At 32.2% G+C, this 25,740-nt stretch overlaps 1 protein-coding gene across 1 annotated transcript in view; it reads left to right on the top strand.

Moving 5' to 3' along the window:
• MINDY3 (MINDY lysine 48 deubiquitinase 3) overlaps window positions 1–25,740 on the top strand; it is an 86,130-nt gene that overhangs the window by 49,982 nt on the left and 10,408 nt on the right. Inside the window, exon 11 of the mRNA XM_051961842.1 lies at window positions 12,501–12,573. Within this exon, the coding sequence (XP_051817802.1) occupies window positions 12,501–12,573 (73 nt within the window). The remainder of the gene's footprint in view (window positions 1–12,500; window positions 12,574–25,740) is intronic.

Genomic DNA, 25,740 nt, shown 5'->3' with positions numbered 1-25,740 from the left:
ATTTAGCAGTGTACATCTATTTTCCATAGCATTTTTTTGCCTTAAAAAGATGCAAAATTCACAAATAAGTTATAAAATCCAATTCAGAAAAATCTTGTTTTTAGAGTACATGACCTATACTATTACAGAATTATTTTGAGTGTAGGTTAACATTAGTCTACCTATGTAGGAATGATATTGACAAAGATCTAAAAAACTGTTATTGTGTGATAAGATTTGATCAGAATTCAGTAGAATAACTGTGAAGTAGTTCTGCTTTCTTGACTCACATGTTTAAACAGCCGTCGTGTTGCTTTCTATTCTGCAGTTCCTAACAAATAAAATACACTGTTCTATATTGAAATATTTTGAACAGATTAAAGAACTTAATTTTGCAATCCCAAGGTGATATTATTTTGCAGTAACTATTATTGGTGCACATTCTGGCATGGAGAAAAATTGGTATTCTTTTGTAGCAGAATTGTCAATAACACTTGCAGATACCTATAATATATACTTATTTTACATATACATATATATAAAGAGAGAGAGAGACACAGAGAGACACAGAGAGAGACAGACAGACAGACAGATACAACTTGTTCCATGTCCATGGCTGAATTTGTTGAAAATTAAAATAAATTTATAAAGGATGCCATCAAATAAGTGATTAATGCAAAATAATTAAAACCCATTATTTACTTTTTAAGGGCAACTGTTAAAAAATACATTTAGTGTATTCTTTTCATAATATATAACCTTTGTTTAATGTTGTTTTGTAATTGCACCTTTAATAAAGTTTGCAACTGTAGTAATATCTTGTCATTTTGTATAATCCATGAAAATATAGATAAATCCGCCGTGGAAAATTAATAGTTCCCAAAGGTTTAATTTCATGTTTGTACGACTAATTCACAGATCTATATATTCAGCCTCTGAATCCAGATCTTGGTCTTCTAAAGTGATCTAGCAGCACCTCTTCCTCCAGACTCTTCGCTGAAGCACCCTTTTTCATACTTTACAAAAAAAACAAGGCTATTCAACAAGATTTTCCTCCTTTTCCATCTTCCTCATCTTACTCAGTTACCTTTTCCCCATTATCTCCTTCAGCACTGTCTAATGAAGAAATGTCCTTTCTCATTGCCAAGGCAAACTTCTGTATGCTTCCCTGATCTCATCACTTCCTGACTTCTCCAGCAGGTGGCCCCTCTTGTTACCATGTGCTTTGTAATCTTCAATCTCTGACTACAAATTTCTCCTGTACAGCACAGAAATATGCTTATCTTTTCTCTATCCTTAAAAAAAAGAAAAAAAAAGTTCATTGGGTCCTCCCTTCACTGCTAATTTAACTATACTTATTAGCAATAGCTTTTTTATGGTTCCTTGTATGTAGCCTTCAATCTCCTGGCTCTGCTTTTTCATCAATTTTCTTCCATTCCTTGAATGCTCTCCCAACTCACTTCTCCTCCCTGGCTTCCCTGGCTTTCACTAAGACTCAATTTAAATCTTACTTTTGGTAGGAGATATCTTGGACCTACTTCTTGTTCCTCACACTATTAGTGCCTTTCCTTTAAGGTAACCTTTCATTGCCCATGTGCATACAAGATAAATGCTGACGTGTCATTTCACCCATTGAATTGTGAGCTCCATGAGGAATGACACTATATTTTGCCTTTTCTTTGTATTGCTTGCACTTAGTAGAGTGCCTAGTGTACAGTATTTAATAGATGCTTTTTAATTGTTCACAAGAAATGGAAACATTGGTTATGGAGAGATAGACAATTCTCTGAAGGGCTTAATAACACATGAAAATAATGCAGTTCCATTTCTAGTGATTTAAATACACAGTTGAAAATATTAAAGAACTGTGAAAACTTTGACAGTAGCTGTTTGAGTAGAGAAAAGAAGTTCCTCATGAGAAATGTAAAAAATAGAAATGAAAAGGCTAGTGAGAATAAGAGTTTGGATGACAAGAGTAATTGTGATGACTTTGACCAAAGTTTGTAAGAAGTGGGGTTTGGTTTTTTTGTTTTTTTGTTTTTTTTTTGTTTAGTTTTTGGTGAAGGACAAGGAGAGAATGAAGATACTAAGTTCAGTGTTGCCCACATGAAATTTGAGGTGAATGAGGTGAAAAATGTAATTTATAATTACTTTCACACTGATGGCAGCCCAACTTATTATATCAGTCATTTTCTTTATTAAGTAATGAGAATCCAGAATTTATGAAAATCGTTCAGTGTAACAAGAACAAGACCCCAGTGCTTCTATAATTCCCTATTTCTCTTTCTTATTAGGTTAAAAATAACAAACATAACCTATTTAAAGATGGAGAGTTGTTCTTCAAATAGAATTAAAAGATTTCATTATCATGTCATCAGAGCTATCTCTAACTACAGTGAGACTTTTATGTGAGAAACCTTCAGCTCACCTAGCAATTATATAAGGGATTTGAAAAAGCAATTAGGAAGCAGGGAAGGGGGGAGGGGAATTATTCTGAAAGTTATATTTTTTAAAAATAGCCCAAACCACCTATAGTTTTTTAAAGTCCAAAGCATTATGTATATACATACTCCTTTGCAAATAAATAATTTGTAGATGACTTTGACCATCATACACACATGTAATCAGTTAGAATTGTATTTTTATCCAACCCATTTCCTTTTTAATTCCAGATGCTGAATATTGAATGTAATTCAGAGATTGTTGTTACAGGTGTTGAGGAGTAAAGTGGTACTTTTGGTGTCATAAGTTAAACTATAAAAAGCATATTTATAAGAAATCCATTTTGTTAGGTAGTCTTATCCATATTCATCTTTAAAGTATATTGTTCTTAATATGAGAAAAATTGAATAAAGGGAAATATGAGGAATTAACAGTTGATTTCAATCTTAATTAGTGCTTTTTTTGATTCTTTGAAAATTCCCACATGTAGATATATTTTATATATGGATATTTCTCCAAATAAAGAATTTTTGCCTTCAGGTTTCTCCCTTTTGTTCTTTTTTTTTTCCCCATCCCTAAATTTACTTTGTCTCCCAGAATTGAATTTGGGGACATTTTTTAGTCTCCTTTATTTTTTGTGACAATTTTTTTTTTTAAAGAAAATGTGAATAATTAAAACACCACAAAATTGTTACTGATTTTAAAATTACATTAATAAGTGGTAATTGAAATCCTTTTTTTTTTCTCATGTGACAGAATGATTGGGCATAAGACCTTACTGTGTGGTGTTACAGCTACTGATTCAGTAACAACAACAAACATTGAAACCTACCTATGGCATCTAGTTTCACTCTTCGGAAGCTGGGTGACTAAATTTACTTGGAAATCCATTTCAAAGTTTCTTTTGATGTGGCAGGAAATGATGAGTTTTGCTTTCATCCTTTTATTATTCCCTTTTCATGATTACATAGGGACTCTTTGTACATATACAGAGTACTAACTTTGACCTTTCTTGTGATGAAGCAGTTTTCCTTTCAGATTGAGGGTACATTAAAACACATTAAGATCTAAACTTTAAATATGTAAAGAAACTAGTTTTATGTGAGAGTAAGAGAGAAAGAGAGAGATGCATTTGACCTTTCTGGGTTTGTTGACAATGTTCTTACTGTGATATCTATTACTGGGAGACTAGATAGGATTGTTTCTGCAGTCAGGCTCTTTTTGTCTGTTATTTGCTTATGTAATATTAGAAATCCATTTAAAACCTTTTGCTTTTAATTTTCTGGAAGAAGGAGGATATGTGGGTATTTTGAGAATTTGATGTCCATTTTACCACTTCAGTAAATTTCTTTACATTTAATGTAGCAAAATTCCATTATAACATTGATTTCTAAGGGCAGTAATGTGTTATTTTTTTTATTTTTATTTTTTTTTACAGAGAAAGATGTGTTACTGTAGTTGGTTGGCCTGGCAATCTGGGACCAAATAACGATGGGGTTTTACTGTGTTTTAATACCTATGACTTGCTACACTTTCATTTTTTGTAGGGGGAAAAATGCGTATTTAAATTTAACCCTTTGTATTCCAAGGGGAAATGTAGAAGAGTTTGGGTAGAAAATTATATAAAATGCATACATACATACACACACACACATATATATATATATATATACATACACATACACATATACATATGTATATGTATGTATGTATAGAGAGAGAGAGAAAGATCTATATCTATATATATGACAGTTTTCTGGAATCACATTTAAAGTGACCTTTTTTGTTAAAAATCTACATGTTCTTTAAATTCTAAGCTTCATCTCCTCACTGCTTAATACACTTTGGGGATATGTCTTCACTACCCAGAAAATGAATATTAATTTTCTTGTCAGCCTAATTGAAACATAATTAAAGTTGTAAGTATGAGGTAATACAATCACATAATGCTTTCCAAACCAAATATAACAAAATCTTGACTATCGGGAACCTTTCAGAAAAAATTAATCATTTTGGAACAATCAAATTTTCTATACAATTGATTAATCATATTGATGGAAATTTATTTTTAAAAAATTACAGGTGTCTTAATATGTTTAATAAAATGTTCTGGGGGCAGCTAGGTAGCTCAGTAGATAGAGCACCAGCCCTGAAGTCAGGAGGCTCTGAGTTCAAATCTGGTCTCAGACACTTAACACTTCCTAGGTGTGTGACCCTGGGCAAGTCACCTAATCCCAATTGCCTCAACCCAAAAAAAAAAAAAAAGTTCTGAATATAATTTAATCTTTATTACTCAGTCATTAAAAGAATCAAAGAGTAATACAGTTGAAAAGGATGTTGGAAATCATCAAAGAAGTTCAATGACTTGGCCAAATTCATTACTGTAGTTGGCTACAAAACAGTGATGACCTCATAAACTACTTAAGAGCAATTTTTCCTTATTCCAAGTGACCCCAGCATGATATTTTTTTGAGTTTTTGTGATTTTTATAGTGTTCTTTCTCCTTTGTTTGTTGTTATTGTCTACTGTTGATAGTATGTCTACCTGTAGTAGCTTTTTTTCTCCACTTTTAATTTTCCACTTTTGCTCTTTGAGCTTGGATATTGAAATTCATTAGCATTGGGGTTGTTCAGTCATGTCCAACTCTTCTTGACTCCATTTTGAGTTTTTTTGCCAAAGATATTAGAATGATTTGCCATTTCCTGCTCCATCTCATTTTACAAATGAGGAACTAAATAAATGGAGTAAAATAATCTGCCCACATTTGTATAGCTAGTATGTATCTGGAATCAGATCTGAACTCTGGAAATTGAATCTCTGACTTCAGGCTTGATACTCTATCCACTGAGCCACCTAGCTTCCCTTGTTTGTATACATGTATTAAAAAAAAATAGCTCATATGGTTATGTATATTTTAGATACTTTGAGTGACCAAAAAAAAAAAAAAAAAAAGACTTCCCTTTGATTTCTGGTACTTGCTATATTCCTGGATAGGTGAGGTGACCAGCTTGATTAGGTTACTGATTTTAAAAAAAGGTTTACTGTTTAAGGGATTTTTGTTGTTGGAATATATTTTCTTTTTTCATTTCAATGGTAAAGTAAGTAGTGCAGAAAAGACACTTCAGTGTATTTAAGGCTTTTCCTTGAGTAAGATGGAAAATTAAATTAAAAATTCTTTTATCTCATTCTTTATTTCATAAACATATTTTAAAATTCTTGTTTTGTTTGGATTTAGATTTTAAATTGTATTGAACTAATGTTCAGTAACTAATTGAAATGTTATTCTTTAAATGATTACTCGTAGCATATATGCATTTTCTCAATTAACAGTTGTAATTTTGATAATCTTGCTCAAAAAATTTTTAATTAATCTTCATTGCCTTACACACACACAAAAGCAAAACTCTTTGACTTGGTATTCCTGGCTTGTTGTAAGCTGAAAAACAGCAATGTATAATCTAGACCTATGCACCTAAAACTTCTTGTTGTGAATCTTACCTCACATACTTCTTAGCTTTGTCTCTTAGCAAACCACTTAGTTCTCTGAGAATCAGTTTTCCTAATCAGTAAAATAAGTTTAATTATAGCACAGGACTAATTATGAGTATCATTTGAAATAATTAATGTTTATTGCTTGTAAGTCATAAACTACAAATAATTGTGATTATTATCTTACGCATATCAAAACCAAACTAAGAATTTCCCTCCAAATAGCCACTTGTTCCCCATAATTTTATTTTCTACAGCTGACATGGTTCCTTCCTCTTTTATCCCTATTGAAATTTCAGCCATCCTTCCAGGCATAGCTCAAACTCCAACTCTTTCTTGAAGTTTGGAAGATAATCTAGATTTATAATGAACAACTTTTACATAGCTCATGGAAGGCCTGGGTGACATCTTTTAGTTTAAATTATTACAAAAGAACTGAACAAAAGGAGGGGAAGTGCTTCATGTTGAAATACAAAAAGCAATTCCAGTGAGATAGAAGAAGAAATTATCTAAAGCTACTAATGGAAATAATGAACATTTTATCTTTTATTGTTCTCAGTTGTCAGGCATTCTTTTTTCTCTTCCTCACATCCTCCCTATCTATTGGAAAGAAAACAGAGAAAAGGGAAGAAAGCAATATTTTTCTTTATCACTTCTCTGGAATTATAGTTGATTAAAATTCACATATCTTTCTTAATGGTTCATTTTATTGTTGCTCTGGTTCTGTCCTCCTCACCATGTATTAATTTAATGTTTCTTGAAACCTTCTTCCTCATTTTGTTACAGTTCAATAGTCTTACATTATATTCATTTACCACAGTGTATCCAGCCATTCCCCAAATGATTGGCATCTCCTTAGTTTCTTCTCCCTACCCCTCCCACAATGGACTTTTCTCCATTGTTACCCTTCTTCACCTCTGTGTAGAATTTGACGTATTGATCACCTTCATCCCCTGGATGCTATTTTTTTTTTTAGTGACAATACTTTGGGTACACTACGTTCGTCTAGTCCTCCTCAGTCTCTTTAGCTTTTTTTTTTTTTCCATTTCTGTATACCTATAACCATGGATATCCCCTAATTCCTGCCCTAGTCCTTTCTATTTTCATGCTGTACTGTCTTATTTGGTACTCTCATCAGCTACCATCAGATTAATATCTTCATACAGATTCTTTCCAAATATTTATATCCAGTCAGTATCTCTCCTGAGTTATAAATCTGTATTACCAAATGTCTTTTTTTGGATATGTCATACAGTATGTTCCATAGGCATCTCAAATTTAGCATGTCCACCCATAATAAGTAAATTATTCATGGCCTGAAAATATATACATCATAGCATTATCAGTTTAGAGCTAGAGATTATCATAGAGGATGTCCAGTAATCAGCCAACTTAAATTGGGAGATGTGATTGCTAAATTGTTGATAGTGATCTTTAAAAGATTATGGGAAATTATGGAAGTTCCATAGAACTAGAAAAGGATAAATGTCCTAATTTTACAAAGGGGAAATGAATGCTATCTGAAAAATATAAACCATTGAGCTTTACTTCATTCCCTTACAGAATTAGTTATTATCTTATCAAAGACATCCCCAAAATCTAGCATAATTCCTGGAAAATAGTAAACATTTAAAATGCAGATTGCTTTATATCTTGAAAAGGGAGTGGTATTCAATTGAGCATAGTATAACTTCTTTGAGAATATCTAGTATGCTTTCTCAATCACAAAAATTTAAGTAGTTATGATGTTCAGAGAACTAGCATTTGGGATACAAGGAATGGCATAAAATGGTTTCTTCCCTCAAATTATTAATAATAACTAAATACATACAAGAAACATATAAAATAAATGGGAGGTAATAGGAGGGGATACATTAGAAACTTCTTTCAGAAGTCAGGATTTGAGCTGAATCTTGAAAGAATCTAGAAAAGTTAAAAGATGGAAGTGAATGAAGCAGACATTCCAGTCATGGTGACAGCTGGTGAATAGGCATGGAGATAAGAAAAGGATGTACTCTGTTTGAGCAATAACAAATAGATCAGTGTTACAGATTTTTGCATGGGAGATAGTAAGGGATTTAAATCAAGAGCTAAGATGGTTTGCAACTGAAAAATACTAGAGGCTTTCCCATTAGAAATAGGTAAAACTAGAACATATCTTTCTTTTCAAATAATGTAATTACTTAGGAAAACTCCAGAGAATCAGCAAAGAAACTAAATGACTTGCTTCAGCCTAGTAGCTTGATATAAAATCCACAAAAATCAGCATTTCTAAACAGTACTAAGAAAAAAACAGAAACAGGCAATAAAAGAATTTCCATTCAGAAGAAGAACAAAGTACATAAAATATCTGGGAGTTTACCTACCAAGAAAGTTTTAATCTAGAATATTACTACAAAACACCATATAGAAATATGATGAGACTTAACTGGAGAGCTGTTCACTGCTTGTGGATATGCCCTGCCAATATAGTTTAATAAATAACATAAATATATTTAGTACTCAAATTACTGAGTAGAGCCCTTTTGGAATTATACAAAATGTTAGCCACATTTGTTCAAAAAAAGTAAGTTTAGAATTTTAGAGGAAATAAAGAGAAGTAAAGTATTAAGGAAGGGGCATAACATCACATCTCAAATTGTATTATAAAGCAGTAAACATCAAAGCTTTTTAATACTATTTAAAAACAGAAGAGCAAATTAGTGGAACAGACATGTAAATTTAGACTTTTCATGTAAATAAGGTCAGAAGAGAAGAAAAGTTATATGCATCAAAAAAAACATAAAAATTCAAATCCAAAATATATAATGAATTGATATAATTATATGGCACTAAAATTTATTTCTGTTAGTCAAAAGGTGTGAGCATACAATTTCAAAAGAAATTCAGATTTTAAATGCCTATGAAAACACATTCTTCCAATAACTAAGAAAAATGCAATTTAAAACAATTTTGAGTTGTGGTTTTAAGCCATATATATTGACAAAGATCATAGATGAGAATATCAATGTTAGAGAATGTCAATGTTAAAAGGACATATGAGAATGTAAGCATTCTTATCCACCATCATAGTGATATCACTATGAAGTGATCCAGGTATTCTGGATTCCAGTTTTTAATTATACAAGAAAAGTATAACTAAATCAGAAGTTTGTAATCTTGTGTCATAGACACAATATTTGTAAATGCATAAAACAAAATAGAATTACAAAGGAAACCAGTTCTATTAAAGTAGAGCTATAATGGCAAAACAAGATTATACGATGATCAATTCTGATGGATGAGATAATTCAGGCTAGTTCCAATGATCTTGTGATGAAGTGAGCTATCTGTACCCAGAAAGAGGACCATGAGAACTGAGTATGGATCAAAAAATAGCATTTTCACTCTGTTGTTTGCTTGCATTTTGTTTTCTTTCTCATTTTTTTCCAGTTTGATTTGATTTTTCTTGTGCAACAATATAATTGTACAAATATGTATGAATATATTGGATTTAACATATATTTTTACCATGTTTTACATATATTGGATTACTTATCATCTAGAGGAGGGGAAAAATTGGAACACAAGATTTTGCAAAGTGTTAATGTTAAAAAATTATCCACACATATGTTTTGAAAATAAAAAGTTTTAATATAAATGAATGAATGCATGAATGAATAATAGAGCTGTAAAATATTTTTAAACAAGTTGTAGACCCCAGGTTCAGAGCCCAAAGAGCTAATTCTCTTTGATCCAGTGATCTTGAGAAACAAAGAAACAAAGATCTATTATATAACAAAAAAAATCATAGCACCCTTTGTGGAAGCAAAGAACTGGAAACAAAGCTAGTGCCCATCTAGTGGGAAGTGGTCAAATAAACTGAATTCATAAACTGTTATTGAAGAGCAAAAAATTATAAATATGAGGAATTCAGAGAAACATGAGAAGATATTAAGAAACTATCCTAGTGAAATAATCTGGATCAAAGAAACCAAGCTGAATGACTACTGCAATATAAGTGAAGTGATTACTAAAAGGACTTTAAGTAATGGGTAGAAAAATAATAAAAATTCTAGGAAAAAAGAAAAGAAAACATACTTTCTTCTCCAGAGTAGAAAAGTGGGGGATTATTACCAGGCGAAAGTATTTTATATGGTTAGAGATGTATATTTTAATTTGTTATACACATGTTACTTAGACTGTAAACAAAAAAGCCATCTATTAACATTGTAAATATTAATGAGTGATATACCATCTCTGAAGATACTTTGCTAACTTCCTATTTTTATATTCATAACAACCTGTTTAAGAGGGAATAGGTTTAAATTGACTCACTAGTTTGATCAGACATAAGCAGATTGACTAAATATTAGAATAGGTTATCTAGAGTAGTTATACACTTCATCTTTACATATTTTTTTAAAGTAAGCCTTTTAAAAATATGTGGGCATTCATTTGTTTTTGGCAAGGATTCCAGGTCTTACTTTCCTTTCAGCTACATAATTTTAGAGTTTTGGAAAAAGTAAAGTCATCTGAAGAAGATGGGTTCAAGGAAAGAATTACATGAGATGGTGATAATGATTATATGTCCTCTTCTCTGAATAACTATTCAGAATGATCGCTTACTCTAACTAATAACTAACTGAATAACTTACTCTAGCCTTTCAATGAGCTTGAAGTTTTGATCTAGATTGTCCTTTTTTACATTCCTTATCCCCATGGTTACTATTTTGTTAAAATTTCTACTTCTTTCTTATCCAAACCAGAGGTTAGAAAAAAGTCTTCATCTTTAGCTCTCTTTGAAGCATTTTACATTGTTGATCATCCAGTCTTTCTTGAAAGATTCTCCTCCAATTGTTTCTATATCATTCTCCTGATTATTTTCTGATCTCTTTGATGAATTCTTATCTTTATTCCTTATTTATTAATCATGCTTCACTCACTGTGGATATTGCAAAAGACTTGAGTGTCTACTATGATTTTATTTTTTAATTTAAGCATCTATATAGTGGAAAGCACAGTGGGAAGTAACAATTCTTGTCTTTAAGGAACTTAAGCACTTAAATGAAAAATAAGATATGTCCAAAGATAAATATAATTTAGTGTAGTGAGAGCAAAGGAGATTTCCAAACAAAATGCTACACACTTTGAGCCAGGAAAGTCAGAGGGAAGACTTTGATGGAGATGACCTTAATTCTGATATAACACTGCAGTTCAGTTATGTAAGATAGACCTCACGAATTCAGAAAGGATAAAATAAGGGAACAGATAGAGATATAGTTTGTGTCAGAATTTAGAGGAGAAGAATGAATAAAGTTGAAAATGTTGTTTGGAGCCCAATTTTAGAATACCTTAAATGTCAAGTTTACCGTATGTTTTATTATCCTTTGAACACTGGACATCTGCCAAAGTTTTTTGAGCAAAGAGCTATGGAGAAAGGTGTTCTAGTCACAAATGTGTATTGGGAATATTTTTCTAGAAACTTCTTTTTTTAAATGAATTTTTATTCAGATACTTTGTTTTTATATCACCTAGATTTCCTTCTCTGTCCCTTTACTCAACAAACTATCCCTTATAATGAAAGTTTTTTTTTTTTTAATTAAAAAAAATTCATCAAGAACAGTGAGTACATCAAAACTATCTGACATTATTACAGGATTTCAGCACTTGTAAAGTGCCTTCCTTCCTTCCCTTCGGCAATGAGTCAAGAAAAGTTTTTTTTCCTCTTATTTCTTCTATGGAGCCAGACTTGTTCTTTACAATTTCACCACATTTATTTTTGATTGTTTCAATTACTCTTTCCATTTTTATTGTTGTAGTCATTTTGATATTGTTTTCCTTAGTAGTCTTACCTCCATTTTTCACCAATTCATAGAAGTCTAATTATGATTCTCTGAAGTCATCATGCTTAAAATTTTTTAGAAAACAGAATTATGCTGTTAAATTTGCCTATCACAATTTGTTTAGCCATTTCCAAACTGATTGACATCCACTTTGTTTCCAGTTATTTGATGCCACAAAAAGTACTGTTGTAAATATTCTGAAGTATATGGAGCTTTTCTTTTTGTCAGTGCTCTTATAGTAAATGTTTAACCTTAGAATCTCAGGGTCAAGAAGATCTAAATAATTTTATTGACTTTATTTGCATAATTACAAATTGCTTTCCAGAGTGATTGTGTTCATTTATAGCTTGACCAAAAACATATCAGTACACTTAGCTTTTCACAACTCTACCAACATTGACTATTCCCATCTTTTGATATCTTTGCCAGTTTGTTGTGTGAGCTAAAACCTCTGGTTTTTTTCTTTGCTTTTTTCTTATTAACAGATTTTTTTTTCACACCGTTTTTAATAGTTTGTCAGTTTTACTTTAAGAGCTGTTTGTTCTTACTCTTTGATGGTTATTTATTGGGGAATTTTGGTCTATGCGGAGGCATAAGTAGTGAGGTGGAATAGTGAATAAAACTGATCTTGGGTAACTTTTACTTCGTTTGTTCCTGTCTCTTTTTTCTCCCCTCCCCTTTTTTTTTTTTTTTTTTTTTAGTAATAGCTCTACTCCTCTGAGTTGTTGATTTGAATTGACTATTTAAATTTTTTTATCTTTTCAGGATATGGCCTTAGTTGCACCTGAAGCTCCTTCAGAGCAAGCTAGGAGAGTTTTTCAAACATATGACCCTGAAGGTAAGAAACGTCATTGTTTTCACTTTTGTTGACTTTATTTTTCTATGTCCCTACATAAACTGATACTTAGTGATATTCATCTCAGTCTTACCAAAAATATTTAATAAATTGTTTATTTGAAAACATTGTAAAAAATAAAATACACTTCTTGCAAAGTGGAAAATAAAACAGAAAAAGAGTAGTCATACTCAACACTTAATAATTAGGTGAAAATTATGAGTTAAACATTTTTCAATAAATCTGTATATTTCAGTAGACAACAAAAATTGTATATATGAAACAGATTTTCTTATTTTGTTTTCAAATATGTATCAAATTTAACTTAATAGTAATAAGAAGACTCAGAGTTGTTTTCATTTTCTTTTGTATATAATTTTGTATATAATGTTTTATTGATGCTTTTTTAGCTGACATTGCTGTCAGTATTAACTTCTCTTCCTCCAAGTAGATTTGTTTAATTGTAACAAATATAGTTAAGGAAAATAAATCAAGATATTAGTCTTATTCTTTGCCTCTACTCTGTTACCTCTCTGCCAATATGTGGATCAGTTGCCTAAAATCTTGATTGTTTTCTAATTTGATCAGAATTCTATAATCCTTCAGAGTTCCTTTTCTATAATTAACTTATAAGTTTTTCTGTCTTGGTTCTTCTTATTTCATTCTGAATCAGTCTTTCCAAGTTTCTCTAAATCCATCAGATTCATCATTTCTTAAGATACAGTAATGTTTCATTATATCCATAAACTATAATTTGCTCAGTCACTCCCTAATTGATTAACACTTTTTGTTTCTAATACTTTGATACAACAAAAAGGACTGATACAAATATTTTCGTTTGTATCTGTCCTCTCTTAATGTGCCTAAAAATGTTATCATTGGATTAAAGCATATGCAGAATCGTTGAACTAGTTCACAGCTCTACCACACTTATATCAGTGCCCCATCCTTCTATGGTTCCTCTAGCAGTTGCCATTTTATTCTTCTATCATCCTTGTCAGTCATGTGGATGTGAGATAAAACCTCAAAATTATTTTAATTTACTCCTTTTTTTTATTGTGATTGCTGATAAGCTCCATGTAGTAATTTGAAGTTATTCATATTTTTCTACTAATCTATCTAGGAATAGTTCTCATTTTATATTTGTGTGAATTTCCTGAAAATTTGGACACTAGGGGAATTTGTTTAAAATTTATTTTTAAGTGTTTTTTTTTTCCTCTAGTTAACTATTTCTTTTTCATCCTATGTTCATTTTACTTGTTAGAAATTTTTTATTTTGGATTATCAAAATTTGGGTTATACTAGCACTCAAACCTTGGGCACAATCTGAAAGGAGTAATATTACTTTCTGAGTAAGATAATGCCAATATTTTATTCATGTGTTACAAATTTCAAACTACAGGTTTTAAGTGAGCAGTTTATAAACTCAGAACTTCAGAAAGAAATTATATAAATTAATGTTATATTAAATATGGTCACAGTATCAGATTAATTTATTTACATTTGCTAAACATTCAGAATGTTATATCCATATTTAATCTGAAAATGATATTTCCAAATAACCTCTGGTGTTATGTGAAAGTGTTATTACATGGAAGACATTTGCCAAACTGTATGTGAATGTAACATGAATGCATTGTATCATAAAAAGATGATGAAAAGAACAAATCCAATGAATTTGTGATTTATATGAATTAGGAAGATTTACATGAACAGCATTGAAGTAATCAGAATCAGGAGAAATAAACAATGACAACATTGTAAAGGGGGAAAAAAACTGTAAGACTCAATATCCATGATCAATGTAATGAGCAAACACAAATCCAAATAACTAATAATAAATCATTCCCCTAATTCATTGTACAGAGATTATAGAGTAGAGCTGCTAAAAGAGATAGTTTTTCTAGATACTGCTATTTTGTTGATTTGTTTCTCTTGGCTTATTTGTAACAAGAGAAGATTTGAGAGATTGGATGAGGAGGGAACAACCTCTAAGGAAAGAAGTAGACAAAGTTAAAGGTTCTAAGAAAAAAAGAGGAGAATGGGGAAAAAAACAGCAGTGACACATTAAAAAAATAAATAAAAGAAGGTAGTTCAGAAAAAGACAAGTGTTCCCTTTATGATTCAAAAATTTCTTCCTCTTTGAGCTTTATAACAATTCTATTATAGCATTTTCTTCCATTCTTTGTCTTTGCTATGTTTTGACCTCCATGATTACATTCATTTTTCATAGTGGCTTTAGCACTTAGGCTCTTCTCTCTGTCCCTGACATCTTTGTCATGATTTTAATATTCACAGGAAACCCTTATTTATCAATTCTCTAAGGAATTTATTTTACCTCCAATGATGGCAGCTTCCCTTATACAAATCTCCTGGCACCTTTCATATATTATTCTTAAAGCCTTCTAATTGTTTGCCCTTACTTGATCAGTTGCCAAATATTCATCCCAAAGGCATAGATCAAACCATGTCCTTCTTATGCTTAATAACCTTAGCAATAAAATATAGGTTCTTTGACAAGATCTATTTCATCTTTGTCTTTGTTATCTAAATTATGAGAACACACACACACACACACACACACACACACACACACACTGCGGTTGGGGAAAAAAAATCCTAATCTATTTTTTAAAAGTTAGGAAAGACAAATGACATTGACATCTATTGTTGTAATTTTATACAGAATTTTAACTGATAGGAATTCATTGCTATAAAAAGCAGACCAAAAAACCCTTAAAAGCCTTAATCAGAAAACACGACTTGCTTTTCAAGAAAGATTATGGTCGAAGATAATACCTGTTTCAAATAGAAGTATATTTTGCTTGACTGTGCTTCTATGTGCATGTTTATACATGTGTGTGTCTATATATATGTATGTACATGTATATTTCATTATTTAGAGGAAAGAAGTAACTATTAATAGGCCTACCAAAAAGGAAAAGAAAAGAAAGAGAAATACTACTTAAAATGTAAAGAAAGACAGAAAGAAAAACAAACATAACAGAACAATTTGTAAAGTAACAAGTAACATATCAGACATCAAGAGGTCATTCATAAAGACAAAGTCTCCATATATACCAAAATCTTTATAGCACCAATTATTGTGAAAGCAAAGAATTAGAAACAAAGAGGATGCCCATCATTTGGAGAAAGGCTAAGTATTATGGCACATAAATGAAGTGAAATGTTACTATGCAGGAAGAAATGATGCATGTGATAAGTACAGAGAAAAATGGAAAAATCTATTGGAACTAATGGAGAGGAAAACAAGTGGAGTCACAAGAAAATGGTACATACCCTGACTGCAAGAAAATGAATGAAAAGAGCAACCACAAAGAATAACACAATAACAAAGACCAGTCCTGGCTCCAAGAAGCCTGAGCTAGAATATCTTCAGGAATTTACAAAACTTCTTGAATGACCCAGACTTCATGCAGAGACAAAACCAAATCCATTAATTTTGGTACTCTGATAATGTTATGGATACAAGACATGAAACAGTATGGACTCAGAAGGATTGAAAATAAAGATCACAGAAAGTAGACCATACTTGGGTCTAGGTGTGGGCCATCAGACTACAACACAGAAATAGCCAGTAAGAGACTTCAAAGAGGACTAGGATTAAAGAAACCTATCAAAGACATGTATAACAAAAAAAGAACATAGGTGAGGCTCATGATCGGAACAAGGGACTTAGAGTGGATCACTGATGTCTTTGCAGTGCATCAAGAAATCAAAGAAGGCTTCTAACACGGGTATACTTTTTGTGCTGAAATTATAGTGGACGTAAATGGGAGTTACACATCTACAGTCATGGTTGCAATTTTACATTGTGAAAGCAAACTTACAGATCAGTGAGATAACAGATTTGGGTATATGCCTTCCATATAGTAGGCACTTAATATTTTTTAAACTGAATTGAAATGAAAAACTTCATGGGGTCCCTATATATTACTCTCTAGGATAAATGCAGACTTCTTCCTTACCTGACATTTAAAATGCTCCATAATCTTACTTGCATATCTTCACACATAATGTTCCAGCCAACTAGACTACTTAGATATTCCCTGAATTTTAAATGCCATCCACTGCCTCCCTGCATTTCCACAGGACATCTTCCATATCCAGATTTTAGTATCCATTCTTCTCTTTCTCCCAAGCTCAACTCAGTTTCCCTATTATCATTGCCTCTTTCACTGGTTCCCTTGAAATTTCCTTAGAGCACTTTTAATTTTAACCTAGTGGAAGACAAAATACAGTAGAAAGTGCTGGATAGGCAGTCATAAGACCCGGATCTTATTATAAGCTCTGCCACTTAATAACTTCCTTTAACCTCTTTTGTTACCAAGTTTCTTCAGCTATAAAAGGAAAGAATTGGATTAGATTAGGTCTCTTTGCCTGAGAAATATTTACATGATCCCAATAGTAAGTAAAACAAGTATAAAAAAATCAAGCATTTACTGATAATAAATCATAATTTTGTGGCCATCACATCAGACCCATATGAGGTCATGATCCATAGATTAAGAAGCTTTGAATTACATGACCTTTGAGGTGCCATCTCTGTCCTGCAATCTGTAACAAAAATGGAGGACATTTCTAAAAATCCTACTCTTCTAATTTCCTCATTCCTTCTGATATTGGCTATATGCCTATAGTGTCCTTGACTCTGCCTTTTCTCCCATTTTCCACATGTTCTCATTTGTCAGATCTTTGCAACTCAGCTCTACCTTAATAATGTCATTTTCTCTCTTCTTATCTATTTGCTCTGCAGTCGTTTTTGGCTCTTCCTATCTCTCACTTTTCCATAAAGACCTGCCTTGTTATGTCATAGTGACATGAAAATGACCCCAACTTTCTAAAAGACTTTGGAAACAGTATAAGCTCTAGCAGATCATAACGTGCCTGGAAGTACAATGCTAGTCGAAGGACCAGCTTAGGTCTACTACCAGTAGCTTGGCCACCTGGTGCTTATATGCCCATTTAAGAAACAAAAATACAAAATCATCCCTCAATTTTGAGCCACTTCACTTTTAGGAGGAGGCAAAGCAAGAGGGAGGCAGCAAAAATTAATATCTAAAATGCCTATAAACATTAACTTAGTGATATGTTAAGTGTTTAAGAATAATATATTAACTACAAATAAATCTTAAATACTAATCTTGTTGATGGTAGAAGTTTAGCTGAGACATTAAGGAAGCTAGGAAACTCGAAAGGCAGATGTGAGAAAAGAGGACAGTCAGAAAATGTTATATACAACAAAAAACAAGTTATTTGAGTTCACAAAGGGCATTTCCATCCATTTTTTATTGATTTTTTACAACAGTCTTATGAGATTTGGAGAGTTTATTATTATCTTCATTTTATAGTTGAAATTTCAGAGTGACTTGTCTGAGGTCACACTGTAGTAAGTAATAATTCTATGACAAGCAGGTAAGTTTTCTCTCCCCCTTACCCCAAGCATTTTATTTATTTAAAAATTTTCCTCAGTTACATTCAAAACAAAACTTTATATTTACATTTTTTACAAAAAAATTTTGAGTTCTAGTTTCTCTCCCTTATTCCTTCTCACAATTAAGAAGTCACAGGTGAAGTTAGGCAAAACATTTCCATAAAAGTAAAGTTGTAAAAGAAAAATCTTGTACCATAATGAAAATTAAAAAAAAAAAAACCCTCAAGAAAAATAAAGTTTTGTTTTGTTTTGTTTCTTTTTTTAAAAGAGAATGAGAAAATGCTTCAATCTGTATTCAGAAACAATCAATTCCTTTTCTCTGGGTATGAATAGGATTTTTCATCACAAGTCCTTCAGAGGATAATTGTACTACTGAGAATAACAAAAGTGATTTACAGCTGGTCATCCCAGAACATTACTATTATTTTGTATGTGGTATATTTCACTTTGTTTATGGAGGATTTTCCAGGTGGTAGTGGTTTTTTCTGAGAGCATCCTGCTCATCATTTCCCAGAAAACAATAATATTCTATGACAAACACATACCACAGTTTAGTGAGCCATTCCCTAACTAATGGACATCCTCTCAATTTCTAATTTGTCTTATCCTTAGAAGAGAGCTGCTTTGACTCTTTTTTGGTACATATATATTAGATAATTTCCTTTTTTTTTTTTCTAATCTTTTTTGGTATTCATGCCTAATAGTAGTGTTGTTGGGTCAAAGGATATGTGGGAATTTTTAGCCCTTTGGGCACAGATCATATCTTTTGATATCACCCTTCCTTCCCATATCCCATTCTCCTATTTTCCTGCAAGGTAACATAGATTTCTATATCCCTATTGATTATATGTGTAATTTCCTCTTTGAGCCAGTTCTGATGAGAATAAGGTACACTCACTCCTCCTGTCCTCCCCCTCTTTACTTTTACTGTAAAAGCTTTTTCTTGCCTCTTTTTTTATGGTAGATAATTTGCATCATTCCACTTCTCCCTTTCCCTTAGTACATTCTCTTTTTGCTCCTTAATGTATTAATTTTTCAAATAGATATTATCCCTTCATCTTAAACTCATACCAATGCCCGGTGCCCTTTGTCCATATATGCTTCTTTTAGATTCCGTAATAATGAGAAAGTTGTAATAAGTTACAAGTATCTTCCTCCCATGTGGAAATATAAATTGATAAATTTTATTAAATCCCTTATGATATCACTTTCCTGATTACCTCATGCTTCTCCCAAGTCCTGTATTTGAAAATCAGATATTCCATTCAGCTCTGGTCTTTTCATCATGAATGCTTGAAAATCCTCTATTTCATTGAATGATCACCTGTTCCTCTGAAGGATTATATTCAGCTTTGCCAGGTAGGTGATTTTCGGTTGCAATCTTAACTGCATTGCTCTTGGAATATCATATTCCAAGCCTTCTGGTAGAAGCTGCTAAATCTTGTATTATCCTAACTGTGCTCTAATATACTTTGAACTGTTTCTTTCTGAATGCTTGCAATATTTTCTCCTTAATCTGGGAGTTCCAGAATTTGGCTATAAAATTCCTGAGAGTTTTTATTTGGGCATCTCTTTCAAGAGGTGATCTATGAATTCTTCAATTTCTGTTTTTTCCCTGGTTCTAGAATATCAGGCAATCTTCTTTGATAATTTCTTGAAGAATGATGTCTAGACTGCTTTTTTTGATCATGACTTTCTGGTAGATCAATAATTTTTAAATTTTCTCTCCTGGATCTATTTTCCAGGTCACTTGTTTTTTCCCAATAAGATATCCCCCTCCCTTTTCCCCCCTGTTTTTGTTTTGCTTTATTTTATCTTGATTTGTCATATAGTCATTCACTTCCATTTTCTCAATTCTATTTTTTAAGGAATTATTTTCCTCAGTGAGCTTTTGTACCTCCTGTCTCAGTTGGCCAATTCTGCTTTTTAAGGCATTTTTCTCATTAGCTTTTTGTACCATTCTTAATTCTTTTTCTAATTTTTCCCCTCTCTCTCCTTCTCCTTCTCCCCCTCTTCCTCTTCCCCTATCTCTATCTCTCCCTCTCCTTCTTTTTCTCCCTCTCCCTCTCCTTCTCTCCCTCCTCTGTGTGACTCTGTCTCTCTCTCTCTCCTCTATCTCTCCTCTGTCTCTTTCTGTCTCTCCTCTCCTCTTTCCTCTTTCTCTCCTCTTTCTCCTTTCTTTTATTTGTTTCCAGGGTAGAAGGTGCACTATCTCAAGCTTCAAGGGGTTTGTGCAACTATTTTCATAAATCCTTCTAGGAATCTGACCACAAGCACTCTTTTCTGGAGCTGTCAGATGTATCCCTGCCCCACTGTAAGATCTAGTGAGCTGGCCTGAGCTGGGGCTATGGCACACTCCTACTCTGGTCTCACAGATCTTTTCTGCTGGCCTTCCATGTCCTCTTTGGTGACTCTGAATTGAGAGGTCCAGAAGCTGCCAGTACTACCGCTGATTCAGAGGTCAATCTGAGCTGGGGCTTGGGGTCAGGGTCGGGGCTTAGACCTAGGCTGTGCTGAGGTTGCACACTAGACTCCCACCCTGGGGTCATAGACTTTTTTTTTTTTTTTTTTTTTTTTTTTTTTTTTTTTTTTACTGATCTTCTAAATTGTCTCTGGCTGAAAAATATTCTACTCCATCTTTTTGGATGTTCTGATGCTCTAAAATTTGTTTAGCATCATTATTTAAAGGAATTTGGAGTGGTTTAGGGGAGAGGTTGCCTTTACTTCCCCATCTTGACTGCCCCAAATAGGTTTTCTTACCACTAGTATACTGAACCATTTTTTTCTTCAATCCCAGTATTTTAAAAGAAAAATACACAAATGACAACATTATCCTTCTCAAATTTATGCATGTAGTAAATTTTATTTTTTATACTTCATTTTTCTTTTTAAAATGTTGATAATAGCTTTTTATTTTCAAAATACGTACAAAGATAATTTTCAATATTCACTCTTGCAAAACCTTGTATTCCAAATTTACTCCCTTCCCTAGACACCAAGTAATCCAGTATAGATTAAACATGTACAATTCTTCTAAACATATTTCCATATTTATGTGCTGCACAGAAAAAAAAAAGGAAAGTGTGTTTTGAAGGGAAAAAGGGGAAAAAAAAGTGAGAAAGGGGAAAAAAAAAACAAAAAAGTGTGAAACTATAGAGACTGATTTTAACTCTCAATTTGTCTAAGATCAGGATATGCTTCTCATACTTTTAAAAATAAGATGTAAGACATATATATTTGCATACATGATATATTTTTTTAAACTGTTTATTTCTTTTTTTGGAATCCTACCAATATTTTAATTTTAGAAAGACCTTGGCAGATCACCTTCCATTATTCACTTCCTAGCCTATGGAGTAATTCTTAATTCAAAGTAAAAATAAATACTATCCCATGTGCTCAAGGTCTAAATTTAGCTAATTAGACAAACTTAATAAAAATCAGGTTGTGGACCTAAGGAAATGTAATAGTTTGATTGCTTTTTTTTTTTTTTTTTTTTTTTAGTTCCTATTTGTTTCTGTGTGTATATAAATTCAAAAGTATGTTTTCAGAAACACATCAGCAAATGAAAATGGAATCAGAATACATACTGAGTAGCAAATGTCAAATAATTTTGACAGATCTGATTTTAAAAATGTTTTTCAAGAATATTAAAACTTATACTTGTATACATGTTCTTTGAATCTAGAGCTCATTGTAGAACAGGAATCATAGCAATCAAAAACACTTAATTCTGTTGAATTATTGGATAGCAATTTAATAGACTCTTAATGATTATCCCAGTGTTTCAGCTCGTTATATATGCTTTGGTGAGCTAAAAGTTGACTTAAATTCTCTCATTTTTCAGTCATTATGGTTGAAAATGTTTCTAATAAATAATATTGTGTGTGTGTGTGTATCTGCACACATATACACATCTATGAAGGGTGAGGCTGCTTCTCTTACAGTGATTGCTGTGATTCTGTCACTGCTTTGCTAATTGCTATACTCATAAGCATTTTTCTTCTTTGTCTTAGCAATCATACTTTTCTTGACACCTGTGCCATATGCTTTCATCTGATATTTTTGGATTTGCAAAGGAATCCCTGTAGTTTATTTTCACTTTTGTACTATGAATACAAGTCTAATTACTACCACCATCTGAGTTATAATGATTTCCTTTTAGTTCGGTAAACCCCATGATTTATTTTTTCTACAAGCCCAGAGATCTCTCTTTTTTTCCTCTGTTAAAAATATGTTTTTAATTAAATAACTTCCTTCTTATCGTTACTTACTTTTTAAAATTTAAAGTAAGCTATAGTAACAGTACAAAATTTAGAGAAACACAAATAACTTCATTACTAAGTCATTAAACAATAGCAATTACTTAAATCTGTTTTCCTCTTCTAAGAAAATCTATATTTTGTCTCACAGTAGCTCCAAACATTTGAAAATTCATAGATGATCAACCTTAACTTAGTTTCCTGGCAAATTAATTTATAGCTTGAATATTTAAAAAGCCTTTTATTCTATTGCATGAATTAATTGAAAGTCATTGATGCCTTGATTTCCTTCTGCTCGTGCTCATGCTCATCTCTCAGTAGCTAGTGGCTTTCCTGAAAGCATGCTATCATTGTGCTAATCTTAGTAAAGGCCCCAAACATTTCCATACATCCTCTATCCTTTTGATCACTTATATATATGATTGAAAACAGAAAAAAATGGAGGAAAGAAACAGTACATCTTTTCTGTCTTATCTGTGTAAAGTCCAGCTTTGATTTCCTTCTGGTTTCAAATCAGTCATATTCCCAACTCCCCTATTCCATCAGGACTCACTTAGCAATAATTATTCTTTGACTTTACAGTTTCTGTGGTTTTTAGTGACTGGATTTCTGCCATTTTTTAATTGCTTTTTTCTTAAGTGGGGCATGTCTTTTTTTCTCTTGGAACCTTTAAAAGTACAATTCAGAGGGAAGTTTTTAAAATGAGTTATGCAGTGTTTTCCTCTCATCCTCTCTTTTTACCTTAGTGTGGCTAGTGTGATAATATTAATATTTTAGAGCTAGAAGAGACCTTAGTGGCAGTCAAATCCAACCCCTTTCATTTTACAGACATGGAAACTGAGACACAAATCAAGTAAATTACCTGGAGTTTCATAGCTAACTTAGGTACGATTTGAACTCAGGTTCCTGACTCCCAAGTCCAGTGCCTTTCCATACTATGCTATATTTATACATAACACTACCTCACTTCTGAGCTCCAACTTCTGTAGGTCTTGGCTTTTGTAATTTTATGGTTAGATCACAAACCAATCAGATTTTCAACTCTACAGAGGTTCCTAGTTAGGTAGTGAGATTTTCTTTTAAATTTCTTCGAAATGTATATTTTTGGTAACACATGTATTCCTCAATCTCGTCCTATTTCCAGTTTCCCCATTGTGCCAATTTTTAAAAATGTTGGTTGCCTGGCTACTGGATTATTGAAGTTTCTATATTTATATTTTGAGAATTAATATTTCTGTTCTCTTTCTAAAAGTAAATTCTTCTACTCAAGTCTTCATGATTGAATAGAGTATGAAATAAAGAAAAAAACTATAGATATTCTGTACCTTGGTCATCTCAAACTGTTTTCTTGAACTAATGAATGAGTTAGGATATTTTCAGTATGTTTTTAGTTTAAGAATGAGATATGTGGAAAATAGACAATATTGGTTTCACTTTATGTACATACATAGGTAGGGTAGATCTGCATATTTATACTAACTAAGGAATTAAAGTAATGTTATGTAGAGGTTGTTTAAATGATACTAAGACTGGAGCATGCTGTAGATCAGCATTGTCAAACTCAGGACAAATTTATGTAGTCTGCATATCAACTTAGAAAACTACAAATTAGCATTATCTGTAGTATATTGCATTTTTATTTATTTTAGTAAACATTTTTCAATTACATTTTAACTTAATTCTTTTTGTACTTGGGAATTTTGTAGATTAAGAGTTTGAAAACTTGTCTATAGATGGAGTGTGGATTCAATTCTCAGGAAACCCAATAAGCTTTGTATGCATCAACAAATGGAAAATTTCTTTAGCATGAAATTGTCAGCGGCTTCATAGATAGTTGCTATTCTACCATATAGAAACTAGGTGATCATGCATGGATAGTTCAGCATCAATCTGTTAATCTTACTAAAAAGATAATTATTAGTATACACAAGTAGGGTTGGGCCATATATGCTATGCCCTATGAACAGAAACTTGCTCATTTTCATATTGAGATGTCTTTCTCTAGGTAGTTTAATAAATAAACTCTATCCAAATGTGGAAACTTATTTAATATTATTAGTTCTGAACACAACTAAGCAAAATAAATTGTTGTAAGCCTTTTTTTTTTTTGCCCACTAGAGTTTTCTAAGCCTGAATAGTTCATAAGTACTTTACTTAAATGTTTTCCTTTTTTAAATTTCTGCTTAACTCTATGTTAAGATACCTTGGCATGTACATTACTGTAAACCACTTAATAGTATATTGATTTTGAAATTTATTAAATGATTCTCATTACTTAATCAGGCCCCACTGATATATTTGTCCAGATCAACACATGGGCTTATTTTTGCTTATGAGCCAAAAAAAATACCATATTGAGAAGGAAGCAGTACAGTATGTTCCACATTTTGTTGAAGAGTAACTAAATCTTACTTTGCAGTGACTGCTTTGTTTGATTATAGAAGCCGAGCTCTTAAATACCCTATTCTACTTGGCAGGATGTAAAACTCTGCTAAGCAGTATATTTTATGCAAGGTATTTTAAAACTGAGAAAATCCTCAGGAATGAATCAATAGGTATGGGGAAAGGGCAGTGTACATTTATGGATATAAAAAGATGTCTCTTTAAAACTGCTTTAATTTTAAAATATCTTAGAAACATTTTTGTGTCATATTTTTCCTCTGTTGAGTATGATTTGGCCACAACTCATATAGTTTTCCCATTGTGCCAAAAAAGGATTTTTTCCCATAAAGTGGTCTTTATCCACATTAAATACTATTCTGCATTTAAACATTGTAATATTCTTTAATTAGATCCAAGTAAAGATTTTTGATTTTTATTTATTTTATCTAAAAAAATAACATCACTGAATTCCTTTCAGAAGTTAAATATATGTTTTATGGGGGGGGGGGGAGGTGATAGTATTTTATAATTTGTTTCAACAATAGTAAAAAGAAAACTTTTTATTAAAAGATATGCTTAAGTAAACAGGGCTACAATGTCAATGTGGGAAGAAGCAGTACAGTAAGTTCCACTTCAGACTTCTCCAAACAAAGTGAGAATTTGCACCAAACCAATTCCTTATAGGGAAATCAGAAAAAGTCACAATGAGCCTTTTTGTCCAGCTGAGCTCAACAAAGAGTCAGACACATATATGTGCACTCATTGGGGACTAAGTTTGCCGGAAACACCCTGCAAGCAGCAGCTTGACATCCAGGGAGAGAGGAACCAGACAATAGGAGGTCTCAGGGCCACCGGACCCATATTGTGGATGACAGGCAGCCTCTTTGTGGCCACTCCTGGAGCACAGAGCCAGGGAGGACAGAGAACAGGTATGAGGACAGTATTTACTTTGTTTTCAAAGAGTTCCCATGACATCATGGGGTGGTGACTTGCACATGAATTGAAATTCTGTGGAGCAGACTGGCACCAAGTCATCAGCCTCACTCTCTCTTTCTGAGTCCTTGTGGAGTG

This window comes from Antechinus flavipes, chromosome 5 (assembly GCF_016432865.1).
Source record: "Antechinus flavipes isolate AdamAnt ecotype Samford, QLD, Australia chromosome 5, AdamAnt_v2, whole genome shotgun sequence".
Lineage (NCBI taxonomy): Eukaryota > Metazoa > Chordata > Mammalia > Dasyuromorphia > Dasyuridae > Antechinus > Antechinus flavipes.
The sequence above is the reverse complement of the archived record's forward strand: the minus strand, read 5'-3'. Positions and strand labels throughout refer to the sequence as shown.